This window comes from Oncorhynchus mykiss, chromosome 18 (genome assembly GCF_013265735.2).
Source record: "Oncorhynchus mykiss isolate Arlee chromosome 18, USDA_OmykA_1.1, whole genome shotgun sequence".
Taxonomy (NCBI): Eukaryota; Metazoa; Chordata; class Actinopteri; order Salmoniformes; family Salmonidae; genus Oncorhynchus; species Oncorhynchus mykiss.
In genome coordinates this window covers 35,334,517-35,361,886 of record NC_048582.1, presented here as the reverse complement: position 1 = coordinate 35,361,886, position 27,370 = coordinate 35,334,517, and the positions used below count along the sequence as shown (strand labels likewise).

Sequence of the window (27,370 nt, the reverse complement as noted above, 5' to 3'; positions counted from 1 at the left end):
GCACCCCCACAACATGATGCTGCCACCCCCGTGCTTCACGGTTGGGATGGTGTTCTTCTGCTTGCAAGCCTCCCCCTTTTTCCTCCAAACATAACGATGGTCGTTATGGCCAAACAGTTCTATTTTTGTTTCATCAGACCAGAGGACATTTCTCCAAAAAGTACGATCTTTGTCCCCATGTGCAGTTGCAAACCGTAGTCCGTCTTTTTTTATGGCAGTTTTGGAGCAGTGGCTTCTTTCTTGCTGAGCGGCCTTTCAGGTTATGTCGATATAGGACTCGTTCTACTGTGGATATAGATACTTTTGTACCTATTTCCTCCAGCATCTTCACAAGGTCCTTTGCTGTTGTTCTGGGATTGATTTGCACTTTTCACACCAAAGTACGTTAATCTCTAGGAGAGAGAATGCGTCTCCTTCCTGAGCGATATGACGGCTGCGTGGTCCCATGGTGTTTATACTTGCGTACTATTGTTTGTACAGATGAACATGGTACCTTCAGGAGTTTGGAAATTGCTCCCGAGTATGAACCAGACTTGTGGAGGTCTACAATTTTTTTTCTGAGGTATTGGCTGATTTCTATTTGATTTACCCATGATGTCAAGCAAAGGGTCACTGAGTTTGAAGGTAGGCCTTGAAATACATCCACAGGTACACCTCCAACTGACTCAAATGATGTCAGTTAGCCTATCAGAAGCTTCTAAAGCCAAGCTGTTTAAAGGAACAGTCAACTTAGTGTATGTAAACATCTGACCCACTGGAATTGTGATACAGTGAATTATAAGTGAAATAATCTGTCTGTAAACAATTGTTTTTAAAAATGACTTGTGTCATGTAGACTTGCCAAAACTATAGTTTGTTAACAAGAAATGTGTGGAGTGGTTGACTCCAACCTAAGTATATGTAAACTGTATATACACTGCTCAAAAAAATAAAGGGAACACTTAAACAACACAATGTAACTCCAAGTCAATCACACTTCTGTGAAATCAAACTGTCCACTTAGGAAGCAACACTGATTGACAATAAATTTCACATGTTGTTGTGCAAATGGAATAGACAACAGGTGGAAATTATAGGCAATTAGCAAGACACCCCCAATAAAGGAGTGGTTCTGCAGGGGGTGACCACAGACCACTTCTCAGTTCCTATGCTTCCTGGCTGATGTTTTGGTCACTTTTGAATGGTGGCGGTGCTTTCACTCTAGTGGTAGCATGAGACGGAGTCTACAACCCACACAAGTGGCTCAGGTAGTGCAGCTCATCCAGGATGGCACATCAATGCGAGCTGTGGCAAGAAGGTTTGCTGTGTCTGTCAGCGCATGGAGGCGCTACCAGGAGACAGGCCAGTACATCAGGAGACGTGGAGGAGGCCGTAGGAAGGCAACAACCCAGCAGCAGGACCGCTACCTCCGCCTTTGTGCAAGGAGGAGCAGGAGGAGCACTGCCAGAGCCCTGCAAAATGACATCCAGCAGGCCACAAATGTGCATGTGTCTGCTCAAATGGTCAGAAACAGACTCCATGAGGGTGGTATGAGAGCCCGACATCCACAGGTGTGGGTTGTGCTTACAGCCAAACACCGTGCAGGACGTTTGGCATTTGCCAGAGAACACCAAGATTAGCAAATTTGCCACTGGTGCCCTGTGCTCTTCACAGATGAAAGCAGGTTCACACTGAGCATGTGACAGACGTGACAGAGTCTGGAGACGCCGTGGAGAACGTTCTGCTGCCTGCAACATCCTCCAGCATGACCGGTTTGGCGGTGGGTCAGTCAAAGTGTGGGGTGGCATTTCTTTGGGGGGCCGCACAGCCCTCCATGTGCTCGCCAGAGGTAGCTTGACTGCCATTAGGTACCGAGATGAGATCCTCAGACCCCTTGTGAGACCATATGCTGGTGCGGTTGGCCCTGGATTCCTCCTAATGCAAGACAATGGTAGACCTCATGTGGCTGGAGTGTGTCAGCAGTTCCTGCAAGAGGAAGGCATTGATGCTATGGACTGGCCCGCCCGTTCCCCAGACCTGAATCAAATTGAGCACATCTGGGACATCATGTCTCGCTCCATCCACAGACTGTCCAGGAGTTGGCGGATGCTTTAGTCCAGGTCTGGGAGGAGATCCCTCAGGAGACCATCCGCCACCTCACCAAGAGCATGCCCAGGCGTTGTAGGGAGGTCATACAGGCACGTGGAGGCCACACACACTACTGAGCCTCATTTTGACTTGTTTTAAGGACATTCCATCAAAGTTGGATCAGCCTGTAGTGTGGTTTTCCACTTTAATTTTGAGTGTGACTCCAAATCCAGACCTCCATGGGTTGATAAATTTGATTTCCATTGATAATTTTTGTGTGATTTTGTTGTCAGCACATTCAACTATGTAAAGAAAAAAGTATTTCATAAGAATATTTCATTCATTCAGATCTAGGATGTGTTATTTTAGTGTTTCCTTTATTTTTTTGAGCAGTGTATATTTTCTAGACACATTTCATGGGAACATTGCAAGAACATTCATTTGTCCAATTTTCTGTGTATCAGTATCAGCCTGATGGTCTCAAAGAAACGCCCCCCCCCCCCCCACAAAAAAAATAATTACACATCACGCCTCGTTACTAAGCCCCTGATTGGTAAATCACTAATCCATTCACAGCTCTATTTCTATTGGCAAGGTTAGGGATATTCTTACACACAGTGCTTTTAACTTACAGTGTAGTGCTTTTAACTTGCATATTTGACACACATGATTACATTGTGCATGTTCATTTATACAGTAATTATTAATGAACATGTCTTCACCAAGGATTTGAACTCACAACAATTCAGAGCTTCCTGCTATGCCACCATGTCTGTGTCAGCTTTCAGTTAATTTTACCTGATTTAGATTGATTTATTTCAACAATTTAAGGACTTTCTGTAGAGTTGTCTAATGTTGTCTTAATGGTACTCCTGAATCACTAGGATCACAAAAACAATTTCTGGATGGTACTTGTAACAGAGCTGAAATTTACTTCAAAGTGCATTATGTGAATAAAGCTTACCCCATAAAGTTGTTTTAAGGGGTTTAGGGTTTCTTTTGGACAGAGCCTAACTATACTGGCCCAATAAGGACATGCCCTTGAGAGATCCCTTATTGACACAGTCGTTGGGGTGTTTGTCATTGGTGCTGGTGGCCTGGGTTTGAGACCTGCTAGGGGAGTAACCCTACTCTCACGTTCTTAGCAATATACACAGTGTACATAACATTAAGACCACCTTCCTAATATTGAGTTAAACCTCCCCCATTTGCCTTCAGAACAGCCTCAATTTGGCAGGAATGGAATCTACAAGGTGTTGAAAGTGTTCCACAAGGATACTGGCCCTGTCACACACTGATCTGTGTCATCTGTCCTTGTGCTTGTCTCCACCCCCCTCCAGGTGTCGCTCATCTTCTCCAGTATCCCGTGGGTACTTATACCTGTGTTTTCTGTCTGTCTGTGCCAGTTTGTTTTGTTTGTTCAACCCTACCAGCAGTTTCCCTTGCTCCTGTTTTCCCTTGCTTACCGACCTCTGCCTGACCCTGCCCGCTGTTCCGCTGCCTTAAACCCTCTCTGGATTATTGACCTCTGCCTGACCCTTTCCGCTGTTCCGCTGCCTTACACCCTCTCTGTATTATTGACCTCTGCCCGCTGTTCTGCTGCCTTACACCCTCTCTGTATTATTGACCTCTGCCTGACCCCTGCTCGCTGTTCTGCTGCCTTACACCCTCTCTGGATTATTGACCTCTGCCTGCTGTTCTGCTGCCTTACACCCTCTCTGTATTATTGACCTCTGCCTGACCCTGACCCCTGTTCTGCTGTCTTACACCCTCTCTGGATTATTGACCTCTGCCTGACCCCTGCCCGCTGTTCCGCTGCCTTACACCCTCTCTGTATTATTGACCTCTGCCTGACCCCTGCCCGCTGTTCCGCTGCCTTACACCCTCTCTGGATTATTGACCTCTGCCTGACCCTGACCCCTGCCCGCTGTTCCGTTGCCTTACACCCTCTCTGGATTATTGACCTCTGCCTGCCTTGACCTGTCGTTTGCCTGCCTCTGTTTAAAAAATAAACTTTTGTTTCTTCAACACGTCTGCACTTGGGTCATACCAGAAACGTGATAGGCACATGTTGACTCCAATGCTTCCCACAGTTGTGTCAAGTTGGCTGGATGTCCTTTGGGTGGTGGACCATTCTGGTATTTGGAGAACCTGCTACCATACCCCATTCAAAGGCACTTCAATATTTTGTCTTGCCCATTCACCCTCCGACTGGCACGCATACACATTCCATGTCTACACTAATTGAAGTGGATTTAACAAGTAACATCAATAAGGGATCACAGCTAGGGCTGAGGCGGTCATGAAATTTTGTCAGCCGATTGTCAAGCAAATAACTGTCGGCCTCACAGTAATTGACTGTCAACTAAAATAAACACATTTAGCATCTCCTGGCTTCCACACACAGCCTACAAGCCACTGATGCAGATCTTTGGAACATCTACATTTTAAAAAGTCTAATACATGCATTTAATAAAGCCTACACCTTCACAATAAATCCATTATTTATTTTAGACAGGTCTAAAGAAGCACGATATGAAAAAACTAGTCTATTTCAGAAGAACAAATCGGTCACATACGTGATTAGCAGATGCTATTACTGGTGTAGTGAAATGCTTGTGCTTCTAGCTCCGGCAGTAATATCTAACAAGTAATATCTAACAAATTACACAACATATACCCAATACACACAAGTAGGAATGAATTAAGACTATATACATATGGACAAGCGATGTCAAAGCGGAATGGACTAAGATACCATAGAATAGTAGATACACATATGAGATGAGAAATGCCAGATATGTAAACATTAAGTGACTAAGATACCGTAGAATAGTATAGAATACAGTCATGGCCAAAAATCTTGGCACCCTTGCCCTTTTTTCAAGTAACTCACTATTTTTCCTAAAAATAAGTTGAAATTGAACAAAGTATTTGGTCTCCACAATTCTTTATTTCACTGTTAATATGACATAACCTTTGTTTTTGATTCAGAACTTAATATATCCATTTAAATTGACAAAAGTATTGACACCCTAGGCTTAATATTTGGTAGCACAGCCTTTGGTCAAAATAACTGCGATCAAGCGCTTCCTATTACCATCGATGTGCTTCCTGCACCTCTGTACAGTCAGTTTGGCCCACTCCTCTTGGGCAAACTGCTCCAGTACTCCCCGATTAGAAAGGAGCCTTCTCCTATCTGCTGTTTTCAGATCTCTCCACAAGTTTTCAATGGGATTTAGATCTGGACTCATTGCTGGCCACTTCAGAACAGTCCAGCGTTTTGTCTTGAATCATTCCTGTGTGCTTGCTGAAGTGTGTTTGGGGTCAATGTCCTGCTGGAAGACCCATCACCTTCGACGGAGACCCAGCTTTCTGACACTGGGTCCGATATTGCGCTCCAAAATACCTTGATATTTATCTGACTTCATGATGCCATGCACACGTTCAAGGCACCCAGTGCCGGAGGCAGCAAAGCAACCCCAAAACATCACTCAACCTCCATGTTTGACTGTAGGGAAGGTGTTCTTTTCTTTGAAAGCTTCATTTTGTTTTCTGTAAACATAGAGATGGTGTGCTTTACCAAAAACCTCTAATTTGGTCTCATCTTTCTACAGAACATTCTCCCAGTAGGATTTTGTCATGTTCAGGTGTGTTTTGGCAAATTGCAGTCAGGTATTATTATGTTTTTCTCTTATGGTCTTTCTCTCCTGGGTCTCCTACCAAATAATCCCCTTTCATTGAGTTGGCGACAGATGGTGCGAGTTGAAACTGTCGTACCTTGTGTTTGAAGGTCAGCTTGAATCTGTGTGGCAGTTGACCGAGGTGCTTTATCCACCATTCAAACAATCCTTCGCTGCAGTCTTCCATCAAGTTCTCTTGTGGCCACGTCCAGTGAGGTTGGTTACAGTGGCATGGGCCTTTAACTTCTTGATAACATTACATATGGTGGAAACAGGAACATCAAGGTCTCTGGTGATGGACTTGTTGCCTTGAGATTGTCCATGCTTGGCTATAATCTTGTGTCTGATGTCCTCTGATAATTCTCTGGCTCTTTCTTTTCTCCATGCTCATTGTGGTACACACAGTGATACAAAACAGGAGAATGAGTCCTTTTCTCTTTTGAATACGTGATTTTTATACTGCAGGCACCTTCAACTCACCACAGGTGAGTACAATTCCAAAGTAAATGAGAATCACCTGCTTGAAATCTAATTATTTCTAACTACTTCTAGAAGGTGCCAATAATATTGACCCGGGCCATTTTGGATTTCTTTGTGTAATTATCTAAAATGTAGTAAATTATTCCGATTAAAAAAAAAACGAAACACCGAAGACATACATATGTGGATACCAAAATATGAATTAATTTCAACAGTCTGGAAGAAATGGTGCATTATTTGAAAAAAGTGCAAGGGTGTCAATATTTTTGGCCACGACTGTACATATGAGATGAGTAACGCATACAGTGAGGGAAAAAAGTATTTGATCCCCTGCTGATTTTGTACGTTTGCCCACTGACAAAGAAATGATCAGTCTATAATTTTAATTGTAGGTTTCTTTGAACAGTGAGAGACAGAATAACAACAAAAAAAATCCAGAAAAACGCATGTCAAAAATGTTATAAATTGATTTGCATTTTAATGAGGGAAATATGTATTTGACCCCTCTGCAAAACATGACTTAGTACTTGGTGGCAAGTACCAAGTACTAAGTCATGTCCCGTCAGGAAGTTGTTCCGTCAGGAAGTCCATGACCCAGTTGCACAGTACAGGGTTCAGACCCAGGGCCTTGAGCTTAATGATGAGCTTGGAGGGTACTATAGTGTTGAATGCTGAGCTATAGTCAATAAACAGCATTCTTACATAGGTATTCCTCATGTCCAGATGGGATAGGGCAGTGTGCAGAGTGATGGTGTTTCCATCGTCTGTGGATCTATTGGGGCAGTAAGCAAATGGAAGTGGGTCTAGGGTGTCAGGTAAGGTAGAGGTGATATGATCATTGACTAGTCTCTCAAAGCACTTCATGATGACAGTGGTGAGTGCTACAGGGCAATAGTCATTAAGTTCAGTTACCTGTGCATTCTTGGGTCCAGAAACAATGGTGGCCATTTTGAAGCATGTGGGGACAGTAGACTGGGATAGGGAGAGATTGAATATGCCGTGAACAAGCCAGCCAGCTGGTCTGTGCATGCTCTGATGATGCGGCTAGGGAGGTCGTCTGGGATGGCAGCCTTGCAAGGGTTAACACGTTATAAATGTTTTACTCACGTCAGCTACGGAGAAGTAGAGCCCACAATCCCTGGTAGCGGGCCGCGTCGGTGGCACTGTGTTATCCTCAAAGTGTGCAAAGAATGTGTTTAGCTAGTTTTTCTTTTGTAGTCCGTGATTGTCTGTAGTCCTTGCCACATATGTCTCATGACCGAGCTGTTGAATTGTGATTCCACTTCATCTCTATACTGACGTTTAGCTTGTTTGATTGCCTTGCGGAGTGAATAACTACACTGTTTATATTCTGCCATATTCCCAGTCACCTTGCCATGGTTATTTGCTGTGGTTCACACTTTCAGTTTCGTGCGAATGCTACCATCTATCCACAGTTTCTGGTTAGGGTAGGTTTTAATAGTCACAGTGGGTACGACATCTCCTATACACTTCCTTTATAAATTCAGTCACCATATCCATGTATTCATCTACATTACTTTCGCAAGCTACCCAGAACATATCTCAGTCCACATGATCAAAACAATCCTGAAGCGTGGATTCCTGTTTGAGTTTCTGCCTATAGGACGGGAGGAGCAAGATGGAGTCATGATCAGATTTGCCGAAAGGAGGGCAGGGGAGGGCCTTGTAAGCATTCTGGAAGTTTGAATAGCAATGGTTGAGAGTCTTAGCAGTGCGAGTAGTACAGTCGATATGTTGATAGAACTTCGGCAGCCTAGTCCTCAGATGTGCTTTGTTAAAATCCCCAGCTACAATTAATGTGGCCTCAGGATATGTGGTTTCCAGTTTGCATAAAGTCCAGTGAAGTTCTTTGAGGGCCGTCGTAGTATCGGCTTGAGGGGGGATGTAAATGGCCGTGGCAATGACGGAGGATAATTCTCTTGGGAGATAATGTGGTTGGCATTTGATTGTGAGGTATTCAAGGTCAGGTTAACAAAGGGACTTGAGTTCCTGTATGTTCCTAGAATTACACCATGAATCGTTAATCATTAAACGCACCCCTCCGCCCTTCTGCTTCCCGGGGAAATATTTATTCCTGTCTGTGCAATGTACTGAGAATCCTGCTGGCTTTACTGACTCTGACAGAGTATCCCAAGAGAGCCTTGTTTCTGTGAAACAAAGTATGTTACAGGCCCCGATGTCTCTCTGGAAAGAAATCCTTGCTCTAAACTCATCAACTTTGTTATCCAAAGACTGAACATTAGTGAGTAATATACTCTGAAGTGGTGGGTGGTGTGTGCGCCTACTAAGTCTAACCAGCAGGCCGACCTCGAGTGCCTCTCCTCTGACTCAGTTACACCAGCTCTGTCAGGAGGAATGGGCCAAAATTCACCCAACTTATTGTGAGAAGCTTGTGGAAGACTCCCCGAAACGGCCCAAGTTAAACAATTTGAAGGCAACGCTACCAAATACTAATTGAGTGTATGTAAACTTCTGACCCATTGGGAATGTGATGAAGAAATAAAAGCTGAAATAAATCACTCAACTATTATTCTGACATTTCACATTCTGATCCTAACTGACCTAAGACAGGGAATTTTTACTAGGATTAAATGTCAGGAATTGTGAAAAACTGAGTTTAAATGTATGGCTAAGGTGTGTGTAAACTTCCGACTTCAACTGTATGAGCAATGTGCTTCATGTTAGAAAAGTAGAGAAATAAATATAGTAGGCCTAGCCTATAGAAAATTAGTAAATAAAAGCAATGATGAGAATAGTTCGATTGCTACCAGACACTGACATGGGGGCTTAGCAGGAATACCAGAGTACTGTGAACCAAGAGGTTGTGAGGACATGTTGAATAACAATTACTGTATAAATTAACTTGAACAATGTTATCATGTACAGTGAGGGGAAAAAAGTATTTGATCCCCTGCTGATTTTGTACGTTTGCCCACTGACAAAGAAATGATCAGTCTATAATTTTAATGGTAGGTTTATTTGAACAGTGAGAGACAGAATAACAACAAAAAAACTCATGTCGAAAATGTTATAAATTGATTTGCATTTTAATGAGGGAAATACGTATTTGACCCCTCTGCAAAACATGACTTAGTACTTGGTGGCAAAACCCTTGTTGGCAATCAGAGGTCAGACGCTTCTTGTAGTCGGCCACCAGGTTTGCACATATCTCAGGAGGGATTTTGTCCCACTCCTCTTTGCAGATCTTCTCCAAGTCATTAAGGTCTCGAGGCTGACGTTTGCAACTCAAACCTTCAGCTCCCTCCACAGATTTTCTATGGGATTAAGGTCTGGAGACTGGCTAGGCCACTTCTACTTGAGCCACTCCTTTGTTGCCTTGGCCCTGTGTTTTGGGTCATTGTCATGCTGGAATACCCATCCACGACCCATTTTCAATGCCCTGGCTGAGGGAAGGAGGTTCTCACCCCCAGATTTGACGGTACATGGCCCCGTCCATCTTCCCTTTTGATGCGGTGTCCCCTTAGCAGAAAAACACCCCCAAAGCATAATGTTTCCACCTCCATGTTTGACGGTAGGGATGGTGTTCTTGGGGTCAAAGGCAGCATTCTTCCTCCAAACACGGCGAGTTGAGTTGATGGCTAAGAGCTCCATTTTGGTGTCATCTGATCACAACACTTTCACCCAGTTGTCCTCTGAAACATTCAGATGTTCATTGGCAAACTTCAGACGGGCATGTACAGTATATGTGCTTTTCTTGATCTCAGCTCGTTACCAGTATAAAAGACACCTGGGAGACAAATCTTTCTGATTGAGAGGGGGTCAAATACTTATTTCCCTCATTAAAATGCAAATCAATTTATAACATTTTTGACATGCGTTTTTCTGGATTTTGTTGTATTCTGTCTCACTGTTCAAATAAACCTACCATTAAAATTATAGACTGATCATTTCTTTGTCAGTCGGCAAACGTACAAAATCAGCAGGGGATCAAATACTTTTCCCCCCTCACTGTATGTCAAATAAATAAGGTAAAAGCACTGAATGTGTGAGTATCCCTAACCTTGCCAAAAGACAAAGCGTCATGAATGGGTCAGTGGTTCACCAATCAGGGCCTTGATTGGCTAGGCAACAGTAACAAGGAGTGATGTGTAATACATTTTTCTTTGGACACAAATGTTCTCGCAACGTTCCCCAACATGTCTAGAACATTAATATCTTATGTTCTGAGAACACAATCATGTTCTGTGTATGTTTGGTGGAACAGTGATGGAATATTCTCCTAAAAAAAAAAACTGGACACATGAATGTTCTTTCGAACGTCCCATAAAAAGCGTCTAGAACATTGTTGTATATTCTGAGAATATTGTATGTTCTGCTTGACATTAAGGGCATGCCCTAATGTTCTAACTAACACAAAAGGTTCTCATAAGGTTTTTGTTACATAGAATGTTCCCTCTAATTAACTGGACACTCAACATTAGGGGAACATTACACAAACGTTCTCTCCCTCGAACTGTTAGCTGGGAAGACACTAGCTGCTTCCAGGTATCTTTTTTTATCACACTGGCTACAATATCTGGGATGAGAAACAGAGTTGGATGTTTTCTTCACCAATTGTCTATTTCTCCATTAACAGCCAGTCATGAAGGTCCTAGTGCTGCTCGCGCTTGCTGTTTTCACTGGTGAGTGAAAAATATGTTTTCATTCTTCAACATGTGACTAGTGTTTGTGTTTGTATTTTTTAAAAGGAAGCAAATTGATAATACTAAAATGTAACAGTTAGGTAATATCAATGAAAGGAGTAAATCTAAAATACCCTCAAGTCTAGACTGAACATTTTATAATCTTCGGTCTCTCCTACAGGGTGCAAAACTTATGTTCTGTGGCAGGACCAGTCTAAGTGGATCAGACAGTGGTGCCACACAGTCAAGTTAGTCTCAATATGTAGAAAATAACACAATATATTGGAGTTTGATAACTGTTGAGTAACAATCTACTTGTTTGTTAACCTTGTGACTTGGCCTCTATACTGACCTTTCTCTCGGTCTCAGAGTGCCTATGCTGTGAACCAGTACACTGTGGCCAGGTGACTCCTCTGACTCAGGACCTGCTGGGAAGGCCAAACAACTGAAGGCTCACCTGGAGAAGGAACTGAGCACTGGCTGAAGGCCACTCTTCTCCTGAAGAGTGAGGAGCTGAAGGGAAGCCTGGAGAAGGAACTGAGCACTGGCTGAAGGCCACTCTTCTCCTGAAGAGTGAGGAGCTGAAGGGAAGCCTGGAGAAGGAACTGAGCACTGGTTGAAGGCCACTCTTCTCCTGAAGAGTGAGGAGCTGAAGGGAAGCCTGGAGAAGAAACTGAGCACTGGCTAAAGGCCACTCTTCTCCTGAAGAGTGAGGAGCTGAAGGGAAGCCTGGAGAAGGAACTGAGCACTGGCTAAAGGCCACTCTTCTCCTGAAGAGTGAGGAGCTGAAGGGAAGCCTGGAGAAGGAACTGAGCACTGGCTAAAGGCCACACTTCTCCCAAAGAGTGAGGAGCTGAAGGGAAGCCTGGAGAAGAGTATGTAGCAGCTGCAGGCCGAGCTGGGCCCCTAGCTGAAGCAGAAGTGGCCAGAACCTGGAGGAGTTCCAGAATGTCATGATTTCCCTGACCCAGAGCTCGAAGACTGAGCTGACTCAGAGAACACAGGAGCTCCAGCAGAATCTAGCCCCATATGGAGAGGACTTGACGACCCAACTGCCATTAAGAAGTGCCAGTAATCAGACTGATTTGACTTGTTCTACTAGAACTGCGTCCTGATTAATAATTTTCCATCAAAGTCCAAAAGGGGCAATATGTACAGTATACTGACAGAGTATTGTTTGTCTCATACATAATAAACAAACACACGTCTCTGTTTCAAGTTAAATACGAAGCCTAATGCAATAACAGTCAACTTAAAAATAGTATCATATGTTATATCAAATTTATAACCGTGAACAAAAGAAATGAACACAACAATTTAAGATTTTATTGAGTTAAAGTTCATATAAGGAAATCAGTCAATTGAAATAAATTCACGAGGCTGTAATCTATAGATTTCACATGACTGGGAACACATATGAATCTGTTAGTCACAGATACCTTAAATAAAAAAGTAGGGGCGTGGGTCAGAAATCCAGTCAGTATCTGATGTGACCATTTGCCTGTGGAATGAAGTCCCACTTCTTTTTAATCGCTTTGCGAATTTGCTGGATATTGGCGGGAACTGTAACACGCTGTCGTACACCTTGATCCAGAGCATCCCAAACATGCTCAATGGGTGATATGTCTGGTGGGTATGCAGGCCATGGAAGAACTGGGACATTTTCAGCTTCCGGGAAATGTGTACAGATCCTTGAGACATGGGGCCATGCATAATCACGCTGAAACATGGTGTTGGCGGAAGATGAATGGCCCGACAATGGGCCTCAGGATCTCATCACGGTATCTCTGTGCATTCAAATTGCCAGCGATAAAATGCAATTATGTTCGTTGTCCGTAGCTTATGCCTGCCCCACCGCCATCCCAGGGCACTCTGCTCACAATATTGACATCAGCAAACCGCTCAACCACATGTGGTCTGCAGTTGTGAAGGCGGTTGGACGTACAGCAAAATTCTCTAAAACGACATTGAGGCAGCTTATGGTAGTGATATTAACAGGAAATGCTCTAGTGGACATTCCTGCTGTCAGCATGCCTACTCAAAACTTGAGACATCTGTGGCATTATGTTGTGACAAAACTGCACATTTTAGAGTGGCCTTTTAGTGTCCCCAGCACAAGGTGAGCCTGTGTAATGATCATGTTGTTTAACCAGCTTCTTGATATACCACAACTGTCAGGTGGATGGATTATTTTGGTAAAGAAGAAATGCTCACCAACAGGGATGTAAACAAATTTGTGCACAAATTGAGAGAAATAAGTTTTTTTGTGCATATGGAACATTTCAGGGATCTTTTATATCAGCTCATGAAATATGGGACCAACACTTTCCATGTTGCGCCTATATTTTTGTTCAGTGTAAATGTATGTACCACTATTGTTTCACATGATCAGTTATTGGACTCACCATCTCCTGACCAATATCTACATGTGACTCAGGACTATATTACAGAAGATGTGCAGGATTCTATCATCAATAGAATAATCACATCTACTGTTGCCCTCTTGAAAAGGGTCTCAATTTCTTCAAGCAAACTTTCCTACATATCAGCATATTTGTCAGTATTATCATGTGTGATTTATATAAATTAAACTCATGAGCAGCATTCAGCTTATTCTCATCTTTTTAAAACAATTCAGGCTCTGTCAACTATGAGCAGAGAATTTGAAGCAATAAGAAACAAAACCAATTCTCTCTGTATTTTGTAAGAAATGGCATTTATCCTTTTCCCAATAGATATATACAGGTAATCTATACGATTATGAAAAAGATTTTCCTGCCCTCTGCCTCCCCAACCTAAAAAACAAACAAGTGAAAAGAAGCAGATAGACCATACAACACAAAATAAATAAAAACAAACCGACCAAAACAAAACTGTACCGGCACAGACCTAAAAACAAAAGTACTATAATTTGATAGTTTCCTAACAGCAAGTGTTTTACTGAGTCCTCTTTTACTGCTGTCTGCTATGTTGGTCTCAATATGTTAGTCTCTGAAGTATATGGCCATTGTCCAATCTCATCAACACATTGTCCTCAATCTCTGACCCATTCATTTTAACCCCAATTTTGATAATTCGATTGATTATTTTAGTCCTAAAGATGCACCTTATTTACATATCTTTGTTTAACCTTTCAATGATTATATACACTACATGGTCAAAAGTATGTGGACACCTGCTCGTTGAACATCTCATTCCAAAATCATGGGCATTGATATGGAGTTGGTCCCCCCTTGGCGCTATAACAGCCTCCACAGTTCTGGGAAGGCTTTCCACTAGATGTTGATTGGAAGCAAGTCCCCACAGCATTCAGCCACAATAGCATTAGGTGAGGTTGGGCAATTAGGCCTGGCTCGCAGTCGGCGTTCCAATTCATCCCAAAGGTGTTCAATGGGATTCATGAAGCTCCCGACAAACAGTTATTGTGCTGACTTTGCTTAGAGTGTGTTGCAAACGAGGACAGACAATTTATACGCGCTTCAGCACTCGGCAGTTCTGTGAGCTTGTGTGGTTTACCACTTCATGGCTGAGCCATTGTTGCTCCTAGACGTTTCCACTTTACAATAACAGCTCTAGCAGGACAGAAAGGTGACAAACTGACCTTGTTGTAAATGTAGTATCTTATGGCAGTGCCACATTGAAAAAGTTACTGGGCTCTTCAGTAAGGCCATTCTACTGCCAATGTTTGTCTATGGAGATTGCATGGCTGTGTGCTCGATTTTATACACCTGTCAGCAACGGGTATGGCTGAAATAACCGAATCCACTAATTTCAAGGGGTGTCCACATACTTCTGTATATATAGTGTATATTTTAACACATTATTTAGGAAAAATTAACCTTTGGAACCAACAACAATGAACTTCTTAGTAGTCAGATGGGGACAAATTGAAGTGATGTGAGACTCAGTGTTGAGTCCAGGCTTGGTCTGTCCTTTCTGTGAAGATTGCCTATAGGCTTTCCTCCACTCTGGTAAGTCTAACCGATGGTGATGCCAAAACCACATTGGAACTTGTTCTTCTTGTGGTTGAGGAAGGACCCCAGGACCAAAGAAAGAGGCAGAGGAAGTAGCTTCTTCTCTAGTGTGGCCCCCACCACCCAATTACTATCTATGGAGCCTGGAGTATTGGGGAGAAAAACAGAAAATTGGATAACAGTGCTTTCAGAACATATTCATAACCCGAGACTTATTCCACATTTTGTTCTGTTATTTAAAAATGGCTGAAATATATACATTTTGCACATTTATTGAAAATGAAATCCAGAAATCAAATTGACATAAGTATTAACACCCCTTTGCTATGACGCTCCAAATTGAGCTCCGGTGCATTCAATTTCCTTTGATCATCCCCAAGATGCCACTAGATTGGGGTCCACCTGTGGCCAATTCAATTGTTTGGACATGATTTAGAAAGAAACACACCTGTCTATATAAAGGTCTCACAGTTGACAGTGCATGTCAGAGCAGAAACTATAGCATGAAGTCCAAGAAACTGTCCCTAGATCTCCAAGATAGAATTGTGATCAGGCATATACATATTGGGAAGGGTATACATTTAGAGTATTGAAAGTTTCCAAGAGCACAGTGGCCTCCATCATTGGGAAATTGGAAAAAATATGAAACTATCCAGCCTCTGCCTAGAGCTGACCGTGCAACCAAGCTGAGACACCGGGCAAGAAGGACCTTGGTCAGGAAGGTGACCAAGAACCCAAAGCCCACTGACATAGCTACAGAGTTCCTTAGCGGAGATGGGAGAATATGCCAGAAGGACAACAGTCTCGACAGCACTTCATCAATCTGGGCTTTATTGGAGACTGATGGTCCTGAGAAAAAGGCACATTACAGCACAACTGAAGTTTGTGAAAAGGCACATGAAAAACAGAAGATAAGGCAAAATATTCTGTGGTCTGATGAGACAAACATTTAACTATTTAGCCTGAATGCAAAGCGCCATGTCTGGAGAAACCCAGGCACAGCTCATCACCCGTCTAACACCATGGTGGTGGCAGTATCATCAGGCTGTGGGGATGCTTTTCAGGGGCAGGGAGACTTGTAAGGATAGCGGGAACAATGAACAGAGCCAAATACAGGCAAATCATTGATGAGAACCTGCTTCAGAGTTCAAACAACATTCGACTGGGGCAAAGATTTACATTCCAACAGGACAACGACCCCAAACATATAGCCAAAGCAATGCTGGAATGGCTTCAGAACAAAAAATGTGAAAGTCCTTGAATGGCCCAGCCAAAGTCCAGACATGAATCCTATTGAAAATCTGTGGGAAGACTTGAAGATTGCTGTTCACTGCCACTCCGCATCTAACTTAACAGAGCTCTAGAAAATCTGCCAGGAAGAAATGGGAGAAGAATCACCAAATCCAGATGTGCAAAGCTCATACAGACATACCCAAGACAACTCAAAGCTGTAATCACAGCCAATGGTTCTTCTTACAAAGGGGTCTGAATATTTATGTAAATCAGATATTTAATTTAAGAACTTTGTCAATTTCTAAAAACGTGTCTTCACTTTGTCATTATGGGGTAGTGAGAAATAAGACATTTAATCCATTCTGAATTCAGGCTGTAACAAAATGTCAAATAAGTAAAGGGGTGTGAATACTTTGAAGGAACTGTATATGAAAATACAAAAACAGCAAACAATGTAACAAAAGGCTAATATACAGGAATATACATATACTTTAAAATCAGTGTCCATACAAGCAGAAGCCATACCTTTGAAGAGCAAATTGGCTTTAGGCACATCTAGCTGGTAGCCAAATGATACACTGGTCTCCTGCATTCGGGTGCTAGCCTCAAACTCAACACCCAACTGCAACTGTGGGATAAGAATAACAGTGAGAGAGCTGAAGACACTTTTTACCAATGTGTTGATTAGTAACAGACACAGAAGGAAACCAATGGAATTGAGCAATACCGTGTCGTTGGCTTTGTGGTAGTAGGAGGCATGTGCCCCTGCTCCCCCTAATGTCAATGTGGCAATGAAGTTACTGCCTGAAATAGCAAGAAAAACCCATCTTAAAATGGCATAGTGTAACACACACATCTATCCTATCCACTATGGAAAAATATCAGTTAGTGGACTATCGCTGCATTATCAAAAATACATGTTTGTAGAGTGTCAAATTAACACATCCCTGCCAGATGTCAACTACAATAAGAACACACAAGGACCCATTCAGTGGCCAGAGAACAAAGGAAGATGAGCAAAAAGAGAAGGACAACTCCTGCTGGGTGCTTGCTGTGAGTGGCCCCCCTCTAGTCTGCATCAACGCTTCTGTCAGCAAAAAGGGCGGCAGGTTTGAACCAAAAGGGCACCCAGACTTCTGCCAGAGACATGGACACAACAGGTTTCTGACGAAGAGTGACCATGACTCAGCCAAGGAACTTGTCCATTGGACAACATTACACTGCTCGCAAAAGTGCCTCAAACTCTTATTTCCTCAAGCAAACAGCTTAAACGGACTGAAAAGAACGGCACACACCTGTCTATATAAAAAGGTCCCACAGCTGACAGTGCATGTCAGAGCAAAAACCAAGCCATGAGATTGAAGGAATTGTCCGTAGAGGATTGAGTTGAGGCACAGATCTGGGGGAAGGACACCAAAAAATGTCGGCAGCTTTGAAGGTCCCCAAGAACACAGTGGCCTCCATCTTTCTTAAATGGAAGTTTGGAATCACCAAGACTCTTCCTAGAACTGGCTGCCTGGCCAAACTAAGCAAACGGGGGAGAAGGGCCTTGGTCAGTGAGTTACCAAGAACCTGATGGTCACTGACAGAGCTCATCTCTGTCGAGATGGGAGAATCTTCCAGAAGGACAACCATCTCTGCAGCACTCCACCAATCAGGCCCTTATGGTAGAGTGTCCAGATGGAAGCCACTCCTCAGTAAAGATAGCCCGCTTCAAGTTTTCCAAAAAGCACCTAAAGGACTCAGACCATGAGAAACAAGATTCTCAGGTCTGATGAAACCAAGATTGAAGTCTTTGGCCTGAATGCCAAGCGTTACGTCTGGAGGAAACCTGGCACCATCCCTACGGTGAAGCATGGTGGTGGCAGCATCATGCTGTGGAATGTTTTTCAGCAGCAGGGACTGGGAAACTAGTCAGGATTGAGGCAAAGATGAACAGAGCAACGTACAGAGAAAGATCCTTGATGAAAACCTGCTCCAGAGCGCTCAGGACCTCAGACTGGGGCAAAGGTTCACCTTCCAACAGGACAACGACCCTAAGCACACAGCCAAGACAATGCAGGAGTGGCTTAGGGACAAGTATCTGAATGTCCTTGAGTGGCCCAGGCAGAGCCCGGACTTGAACTTGATCTAAAATCTTTGGAGAGGCCTGAAAATAGCTGTGAAGCAACGCTCCCCATCCAACCTGACAGAGCTTGAGAGGATCTGCAGATAATGGGAGAAACTCCCCAAATAGAGGTGTGCCAAGCTTGTAGCGTCATACCCAAGAAGACTCAAGGCTGTAATCACTGCCAAAGGTGCTTCAGAGTATTGAGTAAATGAAATAGGATTTTTTCTTTTTGAATACATTTGCAAACATTTAAAAAATTTTTTTGTTTTGTCATCGATGAAGATAAAACAATGTAATCTACTTTAGAATAAGTCTGTAACGTAACAAAATGTAGAAAAAGTCAAGGGGTCTGAATAGTCACAGAACAATGCAGGTGATGAATGGGGGCTGACCCAATCCCAGGAACTATTCCATCACCTAAGCCAATCACAGCACTCCTGACAGGAGGTCTCACCTCTCACTGTTCGGTTTTACGAACCACAAAACAATCCAACAACGTCCCATGGCGGGGACCTTGTGGAATTCTGTGTCCTACTGAAATTCTTATTTTTGGACTCTGCTGGCATGGAGAGTTCTCTGAAGACTGTCCCAGACAGATGTGTAAGAGTTTTCCAGCTCAACCTCACCTTCTTCTCCCTGATTTGATGTGAGCGTGTCATCCGTAGGCTTTAAATCGGTTACTTTATATTTTAAGTGTTTTGTGTTTTTGTCCTTTGAATCACATGCTATAAAAAAGGTTAGACAAACTCCCATATACTTTTATTTGTCTATAAAATATCTCCACTATTCATTCATCCTGTACATTTGTTTTATCCTGGCTATTTCTAAAGTTCTTTGTTTGTAAAGATATCTACTGTCTCCAAGCATACATTGCCTTGTCATTTTAACTTAATTGCCTTCAGAATTATAAGTTAACTATTTTATAGTTTCTTGCTGATTTATAGTAATAAGTGTACAAACTCCCTTACATGGTTTAGAATACACTTTAACTTCTGAAATCTAAGGGTGGCGCAGAGACTGGGTTGTTCCCATACTTCAGTGTGATTGTGGCCAATGCCTCACCTGTGTATCTGCCAGCTAGAGACATGACCGTGCCTTCCTCTCCTGGCCTGCGATGGTAAACCAGCTCCCCTCCCAAAGCCAGGGATGGGGTTATGGACTGGATGTAGTGTGCTACAATAATACCTGACAGATAAAGTAGTAAGAGAAAATGATCAGCTTAAGATATGTACCACCAACTGTAACTTTCAGTATTACAAAATACCTCCATTCACAAAGCTTACCAGAGCCTACAAGGACATCCGGGTTGCCCAGGGTAACAGCAGCAGTAAAGTCCTCTCCTCGGACCTCACAATCTCCTTGCCAGTTCACAAACTTTTGCTGCTGCGTCTGATGGCAGGACACACATTGATAAACATCTCATCAATCAGTCTGATGTAGTAACTCAAGTGGGCTATACACGGTCACCAAGCCTCCCAAATGTAAGGTCCAGGCGTTGAAGCTCTACTTCAAAGTATTGCTGATTATCACCTAATTTCAACTGCCAAGGTAAATGGCAGACTAAACAAAAACTACCATAGAAATCCAAATATCTGTACCTGGAAGGCTAGTTTGGACCGGACTCTGTTGGAGATCTGATGAATGACCTGGGCATTGAGGCTGCCGCTGTTGTCCATGTCTCCCACCATGACTGGGAAGGACTGGAGGCAGTAAACAATAGTTACAAAGTACAGGTAAAACCTTTCCAGAATAAGCTAATTTCACAAATACCAGCAACAATAACTGTAATATAGTTGTCATTCTCATTCATGACTGGTAGTGCGTGAACTTGACTGTATAAAAAAATATATACTTCGGGATTTTGGCAATGAGGCTCTTTATCTACTTCCCCAGAGTCAGATGAACTCACGGACACCATTTTTGTGGTAGCATGCTAGTAGATGCCCATAGACTCCCAGTCATTGCGCTAACACTAGTTAGCATCGGCTCACGAAACTACATTCTGGACACAGCGACATGGTACCCACCAGTTCTTCCGACTCTGGAGAAGTAGATGAAAGGCCTCATTGTCAAAATCCCAAAGCACCCCTTTAAGCACTCAAATGAAGGGTTACAACTTTATATAGATGTAGTGTGTACAGGGCTAATGTATCAAACAAATCTTCAGGTTGGGGTATTAGCTAATTGGCTCAGACTCACCTCTGCTGGACCCATCTGCTTAGTTCCCACATAGGTGGCACCGAACCTGTAACTGGAATCGCCTAGGGTGCTGAGCATTACTGTGTGATTCACCTGATGGGGTCAATCAGAGGGAGGACAACATTTCATGTTTCTGTCAGCAATGCTCCTCAAGCAAACATCTGTGTGTCGTGTAAAATGAAAAGACAAAAGCTTCCCACGAGCTTGTTTGTTGCCTTATTTGGTTACGAGCGCAAGACCAGAACTAATCCTAACACAGTATTATCAAAGTTTCTAAACCCAGAGGCTTAACATCGTAAGATTTCAGGGAACGCTTCCGAAGCAGACCAGACCGGGCTTTGAGAAGTCAATGAGCGAAGAGAAATTCTTCCTTAGTTAATTTTCTCAAAACCTACATTCGAACCAATGTCTTAAGTAGCTGAACATGTTATTACTCCAACCTCATGAAAGTGACAAACTGACATTTATACACTGCTCAAAAAAATAAAGGGAACACTTAAACAACACAATGTAACTCCAAGTCAATCACACTTCTGTGAAATCAAACTGTCCACTTAGGAAGCAACACTGATTGACAATACATTTCACATGCTGTTGTGCAAATGGAATAGACAGCAGGTGGAAATCATAGGCAATTAGCAAGACAACCCCAATAAAGGAGTGGTTCTGCAGGTGGTGACTACAGACCACTTCTCAGTTCCTAGTCTTCCTGGCTGATGTTTTGGTCACTTTTTAATGCTGGCGGTGCCTTCACTCTAGTGGTAGCATGAGACAGAGTCTACAACCCACACAAGTGGCTCAGGTAGTGCAGTTCATGGCACATCAATGCGAGCTGTGGCAAAAAGGTTTGCTGCGTCTGTCAGCGTAGTGTCCAGAGCATGGAGGCGCTACTAGGAGACAGGCTAGTACATCAGAAGACGAGGAGGAGGCCGTAGGAGGGCAACAACCCAGCAGCATGACCGCTACCGCCGCCTTTGTGCAAGGAGGAGCACTGCCAGAGCCCTGCAAAATGACCTCCAGCAGGCCACAAATGAGCATGTGTCTGCTCAAACGGTCAGAAACAGACTCCATGAGGCTGGAATGAGGGCCCGACGTCCACAGGTGTGGGTTGTGCTTACAGCCCAACACCGTGCAGGACGTTTTTCATTTGCCAGAGAACACCAAGATTGGCAAATTCGCCACTGGCGCCCTGTGCTCTTCACAGATGAAAGCAGGTTCACACTGAGCACGTGACAGACGTGACAGTCTGGAGACGCCGTGGAGAACGTTCTGCTGCCTGCATTATCCTCCAGCATGACCGGTTTGGCGATGGGTCAGTCAAAGTGTGGGGTGGCATTTCTTTGGGGGGGCCGCACATCCCTCCATGTGCTCGCCAGAGGTAGCGTGACTGCCATTAGGTACCGAGATGAGATCCTCAGACCCCTTGTGAGACCATATGCTGGTGCGGTTGGCCCCTGGGTTCCTCCTAATGCAAGACAATGCTAGACCTCATGTGGCTGGAGTGTTAGCAGTTCCTGCAAGAGGAAGGCATTGATGCTATGGACTGGCCCGCCCGTTCCCCAGACATGAATCCAACTGAGCACATCTGGGACATCATGTCTCGCTCCATCCACCAACGCCACGTTGCACCACAGACTGTCCAGGAGTTGGCGGATGCTTTAGTCCAGGTCTGGGAGCCCAGGCGTTGTAGGGAGGTCATACAGGCACGTGGAGGCCACACACACTACTGAGCCTCATTTTGACTTGTTTTAAGGACATTACATCAAAGTTGGATCAGCCTGTAGTGTGGTTTTCCACTTTAATTTTGAGTGTGACTCCAAATCCAGACCTCCATGGGTTGATAAATTTGATTTCCATTGATAATTTGTGTGTGATTTTGTTGTCAGCACATTCAACTATGTAAAGAAATAAGTATTTAATAAGAATATTTAATTCATTCAGATCTAGGATGTGCTATTTTAGTGTTCCCTTTATTTTTTTGAGCAGTGTATTTGTCAAAAACAACTTTATGTTGAAGGAGTGCCTTTGATTTTTGACTGCCTGCACATGCGCAGTTTGGCGCGAGACAACCGTTAGACCTGACTGCGTGTTTCTGAGCATGAACATAGCTAGCCAACGTCGCCATGACATTCCCTACAAGCGCAATGGGGGACTTTATTGGAGAAGCAGTTTCTACACATCTTCAAACTAAACCATCTTTGGTTTTATACTCGAAGTCCGTAAACTTAATGAAATTATTTGCCAGGGGAGATCTATCTCTAGATGGAATGATGAAATGAGGCTCAGGATCAAAGGCCATTCACAACATCATTTTACCAGTAGAAAATAGAGATGTAGTGACCTTTACTGACCTGGAAGTGATTACTCAGGCCCTTGTTAACGATTAGTCTTACACCCTCCATCTGCATGGGGAACACCTCTGGAAAGACAGATAGAAATGGGAACTGATTGAGATTACGTGTAGGCCTACGACATGAAGACACAGAACCATTAAAAAGGAGTGGTTCACTATATTGTGTGTTATAGAAGGGTCCAGACACCTGTTTTTGCGATTTCACTTGGTTGAGAAACTAACCTCACTTCCTCATTCTGCATTACGGGGGCTCTGGAAAAACAAAAAACACCCAATAGTGATGCAGGTCTTTAGATGTTGTACACATGAAACTGTGCAATTCCAAAACTTTACCCGCAACATTATGTTCCATATTGTGTGACTCGAGCGGTTTCCCTTACCAGCTGTGCTGCGAGGGCTACACGGAAAGGGAGCACTGCTGCTAAGGGAAACCGTCACAAATATTTAATAATGTTGCCGATAACGTTTGGAATTACACAATCTCATGTGTACAGCATCTAAAGACCTGCAGCACTATACTGACAGCTTTGCCCTTTCTAAAATGATGTGTTTGGATGTTTTGGGAGCCTTCATTCGTGTTTTTCCAGAGCCCACACACTGCAGAACGAGCAAGTCTATTGTGGGTGCGTTAAGTTTCTCAAAACCAAGTAAAAGAGATACAAAACAAATGATAATAAAAGTGCCTGGACCCTTCTATCACATGCCATTTATGTCAACAATAATGATATGGTTCTAGAAAAGTGAACCAATCCTTTAACACTAGAACTGCCTGGCCTTTCAGCCTATAAGTACCTGCGAAAGAATGTTGCCAGCCATCACCTTTAGCATATGCATCGGATGCATATCAACTGGTACAGTGCAGCAAACATATGCACCAACACTTGATAAAGGATTCATTGCATATAGAAATACACATACATAAAAAATTTTAAAGTTTAGATCGTCAAGGATGTTTTGTATAATTCCAGCAAGTCCTAAAAAAAAACAACAACACCTATAGCCTATTTTCGTTTACCTTATAATAAAAATGCACCAGTGCATGAATAATTGTAATGGATGAATTGTATAAATACATTTGTGGAAATATATTAATGCCAAGATATAAAAACTAATTTGTTGATCGTATCATACACTGTATTGTGCCCTTATGCGTGTGCCTTTACATATGAATATTGCTCCCGAGTGGCGCAGTGGTCCAAGGCACTGCACCTCAGCGCTAGAGGCGTCACTACAGAACCTGGTTCGATCACGGGCTGTATCACGGTCTCTCGGAAAAGAGTTAATCCATAGACATGTTCCACCTGTTTTCTTTTATGTGCGCATGAGCAACAGTACAATCTGATGTGCTGCAACATCTGCATGTCACATCAACTCGTCTCTACCCCAAACCCTGCCATCCGTCCCAGACTGGTCTCACCGTGGCAGTTGGGATCACAGCCTTAGCTGGCTCTGTTCTGGTTTTTCTGCAGCGAGGCCCGGGCATTGGAGGCTTGAAGTCAACATCAGAATTAGATAAAGACTCTTAAAAATCAGCAACATCGATTTTAAGCTCGACTCCAACTCATCTAAATGTCAGTGAGTCCATTCATTTGCATCAGCTTGCCATTGTGAACTACACACATTGTATTTTGTACTCGGTGTCTGATTTGACTCTGAGGGGAAATTATATATAATTTCCAGCCTTTCATTATAAAACAATTAGACCCCCAACAACACCTAGAACTATTCATCAAAATTACACTATTGTTCTAAATTCAGTCACCCTCATCATTCAGTTACTTTAAGTCACATGCACTATTATCAGCTTCTATCGCCCATTCATCCATTGACGACAGAATAGCATATTTAAAATGTTACGTTTATTATGCAACTAGTTTTTGCTTAGCAGCCAGAGCAATGCTGTAGCATGAGTGATCATGTGCTGAATGCAGCACTGATATTCCTAGAAAAAGTCACATTTGGAAATACAGCTGCGCCTCTTGAATTAGGGGTTATCTGATAAAGGTAAGTGTAACTGAAACTGCAGAATATGCTCTCCGATACAATATAGTAATCAAAATGTTTTATCTGCATGTGACTGAAGGAGGATTTGATAAAGTGATACTCCTTTCACTGCATCTGTAAATTACAAGATGCTCCCATCTCCTCATGTACAATTTGACAAATGATAGGCCTAATATTGTCACTCATCAGGTTATTGTCAATTGAATCTTGTCTATAGGCTAACTCTTATTATGTGTGAAATTAGTTTTGGTAAAGTTGATGGGCCAGCTGTGCAGGCTCACTGGCATTGTTTCCCGCTCATAAAATTGGATAGAGTGAAGGATATGTTCTGCATTATTCTAAAGGCCTACTGCAACACATGGCATGGGTTTGTTTCCCTTACTGTAACTATTACTAATCACATTTATTGTAACAAACAGTCCCGTACGCTGTGAAATTATTTGCTGCTGATAAATGCATATATATATATATATATATATATATATATATATATATATATATATATATATATATATATATATATATATATATATATATATATATATATTAGTCTTTCTAAATTAAATCAACCTCCTTATCATTCAGTTAGGCCCAATTTAAATTCAATTGTGAAGTAAGGTGCACAATTATCACCCATTCATCATTCATTCAGTGAGCATAGAGAGACATTAGATTAGTGCCTGGCTGGGTACCAACATCCTACAGTACATTGTTTTGGCAGGTTAAGCTGGGAATAGGTGAGAAACAAAAAGAAAAACTGGTAAAAAGGCTCAAAATACTTCTCTGTTTGTGATTTCAAAATTCTGACAAATGAGCAGAGTCAAATACAAACATTTAGGAAAAGTCAGGGAAGGAGCAGGACATTTTGTATTTATTTATAAAATAAACGTCAGTGGCCGTTGGCCTATTCACCTATATTTGTACTATTCAATTCACAGATCTCATCTACATGGCGGAGGACTTTCTCTACATATTTCATGGACTAATCTGTTTACCTTTGCACTTGCGGTGGCACTCCTCAAACGTGCCAGGGTTGGACAGAGGGCCTTCTGCCTCCACCTGCTGACCGGGTGCCGCATTGCCTGAAGGCAGTACAGGTGATACTGGGGGCATTGAGAAGCCTGGGGGTACCGTCATCCCTGGGCCGCCAGGACTACCACCAGCAGGAGCCAATGGCGGGTTGGGGGAGCTGGCTGCCAAAACACTGCCCATTCTGTGAGAGGAGATGATAGGATGAGAGAGGTGGAGGTAGAAAAGATGGTGCTGAATTAATTGGGATTATTTCTGGCTATTACTGACAACTAGCAAGTTAAATAATTAAATCGGCTAACATGTATCTAGATGGCCAACCCGTTAGCTAGTTAGCTGGTCTGCTGTAACTAGTAGTTAGCTAACGAATGGTGTAGGAGGTGTTGTAAAACGACGGCAATGAAACGTTAGCTAGCTAGCTGCATAGGCTCTCCACACCTACTATATCCTGATGTTCTTATAGAAGACACGGATGAAACACCTTCTCGGGAAATAATTAAAAGCCTAATTCACAAGATCCTCAGCAACGCAAAAAGTACAATCTTTAGGCTGCCTATTTTCAATGAAACCTCGCTGAAATTGCTACTCACGTTGTGATTTCCAGAAGACGATGCAACACCCGGCAGTAACGTAAGAATACCTCAAACTGCCATGCGTCATAGCTAAGACCCGCCTACTTACTTGAGGTGGCACTTGGATTGGGCAAATGAGCCCACTTCTGAACAACGTGTGGCAGAAATACATGTCAATCTCAGCGTAAACAACCAGCATGGCACCACTGAGGTAAAAGAAAACTCAAGCGTGATAATTCGAAGGCATGGTCGTTATTTCGACCACACCTCCATTTGTAGCCAACTGGTTATTAGACGTTTCAGTCACAAAAGAACTGCAATAAGATTGGACAAATGCAATATCTGCCTTACCCAACCAACACTTGCTGATAGATTGCAAAATGGACTCTTTTTCTGATTTGGAAAAGACAGCAAGGTTCTCAAGGGCTGAAGGTGGGGTCATCACTGTTTGGAGGCTGCTGATTGGTGAACGAGGGGAGTCATTAAGGTTGGTTGCAGTTCAGGGATGTAAAATTAAAAAGTGCTGCCTGTGAAGGTCAGTGACAGCACGAGGGTCTTGGGTCAAATTCAGAAAAACGAATGGAATAGCTCCTACACCACTTTTTCCGCAGGGCCGGATTACCACATGCTCTGGGATCACTGACCTCCAGAGGTTGGGGCCCTTCTGGTGGGGGTGAAGGGTCAGACAGCACATGATAGCAAAATGTATAGAATTGCAGAAAATTTGCTTTAAAACTGCAAAATTAATAATAATAATAAAAAATAATAAGATGTGCTATAAAAAGAAGTGTAGAATTGCAGACAATTTGCTTTAAAACATGACAAAATGTGTAGAATGGCATTATAAAACTGCACATTTTACTCTGCACCATTACGAAATGAGTGGACTTAACTTGCAACAATTTTCAACCACTAACAAACGCAGCAATGTTGTGGATGTGTGCTTTGTGCTGACACACGTCCGTCAATATCTATGGAAGCTTTACCTTTCAGTTAGAGTAA

The 27,370-nt window shown here is 42.9% G+C and overlaps 1 protein-coding gene and 1 long non-coding RNA gene across 5 annotated transcripts; one reads left to right on the top strand and one right to left on the bottom strand.

Moving 5' to 3' along the window:
- Positions 1 to 10,231: 10,231 nt before the first annotated feature.
- On the top strand, positions 10,232 to 13,943 carry LOC110496085. Its single transcript, XR_002469509.2, has 3 exons — positions 10,232 to 10,894; positions 11,076 to 11,142; positions 11,264 to 13,943. It is a non-coding gene; the product is annotated as an uncharacterized LOC110496085 (long non-coding RNA).
- On the bottom strand, positions 13,592 to 26,839 carry tomm40l (translocase of outer mitochondrial membrane 40 homolog, like). Of its 4 annotated transcripts, none has more exons than XM_036952546.1 (10): positions 26,720 to 26,839; positions 25,763 to 25,980; positions 22,762 to 22,829; positions 20,411 to 20,503; positions 19,810 to 19,911; positions 19,495 to 19,600; positions 19,274 to 19,396; positions 16,829 to 16,905; positions 16,627 to 16,729; positions 13,592 to 15,011 (listed from the first exon to the last, which is right to left on the bottom strand). In XM_036952546.1, the coding sequence occupies exons 2-10, from the start codon at positions 25,977 to 25,979 to the stop codon at positions 14,872 to 14,874; spliced, it is 1,029 nt and encodes a 342-aa protein (XP_036808441.1). In that variant the 5' UTR covers position 25,980; positions 26,720 to 26,839; the 3' UTR covers positions 13,592 to 14,871. The 4 variants fall into 4 exon arrangements, with proteins under 4 accessions (XP_036808441.1, XP_021427440.2, XP_036808440.1 ...); XM_021571765.2 differs by lacking the exon at positions 26,720 to 26,839 and adding an exon at positions 26,387 to 26,531; XM_036952545.1 differs by lacking the exon at positions 26,720 to 26,839 and adding an exon at positions 26,235 to 26,380.
- Positions 26,840 to 27,370: the final 531 nt, after the last annotated feature.

What these genes read in the sequence shown, in the direction of transcription:
- tomm40l (XM_036952546.1), bottom strand. Translation starts at nt 25,979, where the DNA reads ATGGGCAGTGTTTTGGCAGCCAGCTCCCCCAACCCGCCATTGGCTCCT. An exon ending in AGCAGATGGGTCCAGCAGAG is followed by an intron (nt 19,912 to 20,410) that starts GTGAGTCTGAGC and finishes TACTGCCTCCAG; the next exon opens with TCCTTCCCAGTCATGGTGGG. An exon ending in GGATGTCCTTGTAGGCTCTG is followed by an intron (nt 19,397 to 19,494) that starts GTAAGCTTTGTG and finishes TTTATCTGTCAG; the next exon opens with GTATTATTGTAGCACACTAC.